The sequence below is a fragment of the Didymella exigua genome, assembly GCF_010094145.1.
Source record: "Didymella exigua CBS 183.55 unplaced genomic scaffold M421scaffold_17, whole genome shotgun sequence".
In the NCBI taxonomy this organism is placed as follows: domain Eukaryota; kingdom Fungi; phylum Ascomycota; class Dothideomycetes; order Pleosporales; family Didymellaceae; genus Didymella; species Didymella exigua.
Window position 1 is genome coordinate 193,311 of NW_022984791.1, and position 6,137 is coordinate 199,447.

Consider the following 6,137-nt stretch of genomic DNA (forward strand, 5'->3'; position numbering starts at 1 on the left):
AAGGATAGACAGAGGATACTACAGGAAGATCCTGAGATAATTAGCGCGTGGTTTAAGCTAGTAGAGGATACTTAAGTCAAGTATAGTGTTTGCAACAACAACGTGCACAACTTTAATAAAACTAGGTTCTAGATGGGCGTCGCTTTGTCTTCAAAGGTTGTAACAGGCTTAGAGAGACGTGCTCGGCCAGAGCTTGTTCAGCCAGGTGATCGCGAGTGGGTTACCGTTATCCAGAGCATCTGCGCCGCTGGGTATGCAACCCTGCCTTTCATCATCTACAAAGGACGCGTCCACATCTCTGCCTAGTATGAGGAGACAGATATACCCCACAATTAGAAGCTCTCAGTCTCTGAGAACGGTTGGACAAACAACACGCTTAGCCTTAAGTGGTTAAAGCACTTTAATACGCATACAAAGACGCGTTAGGTAGGAGTGTACAGGCTACTTATCTTAGACGGCTATAAGAGCCATCTTAACTAGGAGTTTAAGGACTATTGCCTAGAGAACTAAATCCTTACTCTCTGCATGCCACCTCACTTATTGCACATCCTCTAGCCACTTAACGTGGTCTGTTTCTTGCTGTTAAAGCGCAAGTACTCCTAACGTGTTTAAGACTTAGCACACCAACGCGTCTTCCACATTAACAAGGAAGGCTTCCTACTAGCCTTTAGGGACGTGTTCCTTAATATGTTTACAAAGGTTAACTGCTAAAAGGCCTTTAAGGTATTAGGGCTTGTTCCTACTAACGCGCAGGTGGTGTTAGATTGCCTTGAAGTGCGGCTGCATACCCCACCAGCAGTACCTCTACCCAAAACGCCGTGGCAATCCAAGACGCCAAGCAATACACACGAGTTTAGGTCTCAATCTAAGCTTATAAGCGACTCCTTCCAACAATCGCTAAGTGCAGCGCAAGAGGGGTTCTCAAAGCTTGTAAAAGGGGCTGAAGAGATGCTGCACGAAAACGTCCTTATCAAGGCCCGCGTGCGAGAGCTTGAAGAGCAATTAGCAGTAATGACTAAGAGAAAATCGCGTAAGAGAAAGCAGATTCAGCATGGTGGCACACTTGAGTATGGCCCAGCAGCATTGCGGGTAGCTGCTGAGGCGTGTGTAGCAGCTCAGCCATCTAAGAAGACTTGGGGTGGAGGTGGTCAACTAGGAGCTCAGTCAACTGTTCGGCGCTGTGGGAACTGCAGCAAAACTGGACACAACGCACGAACGTGCTAGGAGGGTGCAGAAACATCTTCTAAATCTAATGCAAGCACGCAGTATGCTGGGTCACTGTTTAATAGCAAGTAGTTGTAGTTGCAGTAACTTGTGTTAGTTGTGCCAAGAGAAAATGGCCAGTTCGGTGATATGGCCGGCTCGGTGATAATCTACGTTATCTATCCTATCACGAAAGTAAGGTTTATATAACGTAGATTATCACCAAGCTGGCCATATCACCGAACTAGCCATTTTCTCTTAGCACAACTAACACAAGTTACTGCAACTACAACTACTTACTATTAAATAGTGACCTAGCATACTGTGTGCTTGCATTAGATTTAGAAGATGTTTCTGCACCCTCCTAGCACGTTTGTGCGTTGTGTCTAGTCTTGCTACAGTTCCTACAGCGCCAAACAGTTGACTAAGCTCCTAGTTAACCACCTCTACCCTAAGTCTTCTTAGATAGCTAAGCTGCTACACACGCCTCAGCAGCTACCTGCGATGCTGCTAGGCCATACTTAAGTGTGCCACTATGCTAAATCTGCTTTCTCTTACGCGATTTTCTCTTAGTTATTACTGCTAATTGCTCTTTAAGCTCTTATACATAGGCCTTAATAAGGATGTTTTTATGTAGTATCTCTTTAGCCTATTTTATAAGCTTTAAGAACCCCTCTTATACTGTATTTAGTAATTGTTAGAAGGAGTTGCTTACAAGCTTAGATTAAGACCTAAACTTATATATATTGCTTAGCGTCTTAGATTGCTACAGCGTTTTAGGTAGAGGTACTGCTAGTAGGGTATGCAGCTGCACTTTAAGGTAATCTAACACTACCTGTATGTTAGTAGGAACAAGCCCTAATACCTTAAAGGCCTTTTAGCAGTTAACCTTTATAAATATATTAAGGAACATATCCCTAAAGGCTAGTAGGAAGCCTTCCTTATTAATATAGAAGATGTATTAGTATGCTAAGTCTTAAACATATTAGGAGTACTTATACTTTAATAGTAAGAAACAGACTATATTAAGTAGCTAGAGGATATGTAATAAGTGTGGTAGTATGCAGAGAGTAAGGATTTAGTTCTCTAGGTAATAGTCCTTAAACTCCTAGTTAAGATAGCTCTTATAGCTATCTAAGATAAGTAACCTATACACTTCTACCTAACGCGTCTTTGTATGTGTGTTAAAGTGCTTTAACTACTTAAGGCTAAGCATGTTATTTATCTAACTGTTCTTAGAGACTAAGAGCTTCTAATTATAGGGTATATCTATCTCCTTATACTAGGCAGAGATGTGGACGCGTCCTTTGTAGATAATGAAAGGTGGGGTTGCATACCTAGCAGCACAGATGCTCTAGATAACGGTAACCCACTCGCGATCACCTGGCTGAACAAGCTCTGGCTGAGCACGTCTCTCTAAGCCTGTTACAACCTTTAAAGATAAAGTAACACCTATCTAGAACCTAGTTTTATTAAAGTTGTGCACGTTGTTGTTGCAAATGCTATACTTAAGTTAAGTATCCTCTACTAGCTTAAACTACATGCTAATTATCTTAGGATCTTCCTATAGTATCCTCTGTCTATCCTTAGCTTAATTAAAGGCCATTTTAAGCTTGTCTGAACGCGTCATAAGCCTGCTAGCCTATAGTTTACTAATAGGCTCTTCACTACGCACACTAAGTATCTTATTAGCTATATCTGCCACCTCACATAGCTAGGGCGCAAATCCTCGCGAATTAAGGTTAAGTATATACTAGACAATTGTCTGCTCCTCTAGTATAGTAAGTTTCTAGCAATTAGCGCGTACGTCTAGTTAAAACGTGATATTGCAAAGGCAATTAGAGACCTGCTAATAAGGTACGTTCAACGCTCTAGCAGCACTGCAGATACTGCAAAATTAGCTAGCATAGAAGGCCTAGATAGTAAGGATAACTCTGCCTTCTCTAGTAGTATTCTAAAGTTGTTGTTGTTAAGGCATGTTGTGTTAGGGTAAAAGGTGGTCGTGCTAAGAGAAAGTGGCTGGTTCAGTGATATGGCTGGCTCGGTGATAATCTACGTTAATGTACTCTATCACTGAGCCGGTCATATCACTGAACCGGTCAAAAACTCTTGGCGCGCCCAACTTATGTTGCGGCAACTTGAATTAACGTAGATTATCACCAAGCTAGCCATATCACCAAACTAGCCACTTTCTCTTAGTATTAACGTACTCTATCACCGAGCTGGTCATAACGTACCTCACGGGCGAGTGGCCGGCCCGGGCGAGTGACCGGATTTTGCCAAGACCACACCAAACTCCATACAACCCGCGATGTCTCAATGCAAAAAGGCTTAAAGCGTCTTAAAGGAACTAGATATAACGTACCCCACAGGCGAAAAAATTAACAGGCAAGAGAATCACTTTTGCTAAGCCCCCACTAAACCACTCTTCCTACACTAATGTCTTTACAACAACACTATTCAGACGCGTAAAAAGAAGCTAAGATACAGCTTGCGCTCTAGGCTCTTAAACAAGACGCGACACTCTCTTAGCAACGTGCTGCAGCTATCTACAGAGTTCCTTAAGCTACACTAAGCAAGCAACGCGCAGGACAACTTTCACGCGCTAATTCTATAGCTAACTTGCAGAAGCTGGACAACAATAAGGAGAAGGTAATTATTAAACATGTTCTTAAGCTAGACGCGCAAGTATTTTCCCCTTAGCTCTTAGATGTGGCTACTATAGCTAATTCTTTGCGCGCTAAGCGCAACCTAGGCCCTATTAGCGCAAACTAGCCTAGTATATTTGTTAAGCAGCACCTAGAGCTTAAAGTTAAGTTTAATTATAAGTATAACTACAAGAGAGCCATCTGTAAGGATCCTAAGGTTCTCCAGGGCTAGTTTAGCCTACATCAGGAAAAGTTATTCCATTGTCGAAATTAGGAAATTGTGGCATTGTACTATAGGCAATAGTAGGACTTATAGGCCTATAATAGTTATTTAATGTGCATTTAATGTCTAGCTAATTTTAAGCTAATAGCTCTAATAGTCTTAACAGGTGTAATAGCTATAATAACTCCTAATCCTGCTATAATAGTAGCTCTATTTAATAAACTATACTTTTATTATATTAATATACTACTAAGTCTCCTCTTTAAAATAAGTTATTAAATAATATTATAGGCCTATTAATAGAATAGTTATTAAGTATAGAAGGTTTTAAGCTTAATATTCCTTGCTAAGACACTAAGTTAAAATTCTTTGCTAGGGCTCTAGCAGCCTGAATGTTAGAAAATATAAGAATATTATTTAATAATAGTAGGTAAACTAAGAATTTTATGCCTAGGCCTGCCTGTTCTGTAGTGTGTGCTTGTTAGCAGGTGCTTTGTTGTGTGTTGTTGCAGCTGCTACGTCGTGTGCTGTTGCAGCTGCAGCTGCGCCAGCACACAACATGTCAGCTGCAGCTGCTATAGTGTGCTGTCGCAACTTCAAAACACAAACCTTCAACAAACAAACCTTCAACGCTCTATACCTCGCGTTGTGTAACGGTCTAGACTCTAAAGCTAAAGAAGAGCTAGAGCTAGCCGGTTACATTAGCTTCGCCGGCTTGGCTTAAGCTGGATATATATTATCTACGCAGTTAACTAGACGTCTAGTTAACTTGTGCATGCTTTTTAGCAAAAATTGTTAGGAAGTAGATATCCTTTATTGGCCTTTGGCCAGACTACTACACGTTGCAGTAGGCCTACAACAATAATTTTTCGCTCATTTTAAAGCTACAATTTCGCTCTATCTATACGTAAAATTTCACAATTTTTAAATCTTTAATGCTAGGGCTAGTAGAACTAAGGGTAGCTATGTAATAATATTATAACATTGTTTTAAGCTTATTAAACATATACACTTAGTGTTTTAGCTGTTAGCAATATTAGCATGAAATTAGGGCAATTAGGCGCAAATTGGGGCCGTTGGGGCCGTTGAACGGCCGTTGCACGACTATGCCACAACTGTCAGCAACAGCCAGTCTGGGCCGGATTTCGAAAAACTTTTCCTGATGTAGCAGCTAACACTAAAGCTAAGTATAGCATCTAGGATAACAACACATACAACTTTAACAAGATAGGCTTTATAATAGGCTAGATCTCCTAAGGAGTAGTTATTATAGCTTTAGAACAACAAGGTTAGCTAAAGGTAGTCTAGCTAGGTAACTAGGAGTGGGCTATAGCTAAAGTAGGCATTAATACTAAAGGATAGGCTATTCCTGCCTTCCTTATCTTTAAGGCCTACTACTACCTCTCTGCCTTGTACAAAGAAGAGGATCTGCCTTAAGACTAGGTTATTAGAGTCTCTAATAATAGCTAGACTACAAATAAGCTTAGTGTAGACTAGATAAACTACTTTAATAGGCATACAAAGGAGCGTACTATTATTAGCACCTACTATTTATTTATTATTAATGTTTATAAGAGCTACAACTCTCTTAAATTCTAGCAGTACTACAAGAATAATGAGATAATTACTCTCTATTTACCTCCCTACTTATTACACCTTACACAGCCCCTTCATATAGCTTATTTTACTACTTTAAAGAAGGTGTATAGGCGCTAAGCTAAAATACTTATATATAACTAGATTAACTATATTACAAAGATAGAGTTCCTACTGACGTACTCCACGGGTGAGTCGTTTATACGGGTGAGTCGTTCATACGGGTGAGTCGTTCATACTGCCAAGACCACACCAAACCTCCACCCTATTATGGCTTGCATTGGCCTACTTTGGCCTTGTATACACTGGTACAGCATGTAATATTATTTAGCAACAGCTTCTACAGGCTTTTTACACGTGCGCAAGTTATGCCCTACCTTATAACACTATTTATAGCATCTTTAGGTTGCCTTACCTCCTTTAACACGCGCTTGCTTCTCTACCTTCTTACTATCACTACGCGCCCT

At 40.5% G+C, this 6,137-nt stretch overlaps 1 protein-coding gene across 1 annotated transcript; it reads left to right on the forward strand.

The window, feature by feature from the left end:
* Nucleotides 1-2: 2 nt before the first annotated feature.
* On the forward strand, nt 3-792 carry M421DRAFT_393716 (uncharacterized protein). The gene is made up of 2 exons (XM_033590049.1): nt 3-421; nt 484-792. The coding sequence occupies exon 1, from the start codon at nt 133-135 to the stop codon at nt 304-306; it is 174 nt and encodes a 57-aa protein (XP_033447592.1). The 5' UTR covers nt 3-132; the 3' UTR covers nt 307-421; nt 484-792.
* Nucleotides 793-6,137: the final 5,345 nt, after the last annotated feature.

Coding starts and splice junctions, on each gene's coding strand:
- M421DRAFT_393716 (XM_033590049.1), top strand. CDS start 133: ATGGGCGTCGCTTTGTCTTCAAAGGTTGTAACAGGCTTAGAGAGACGT.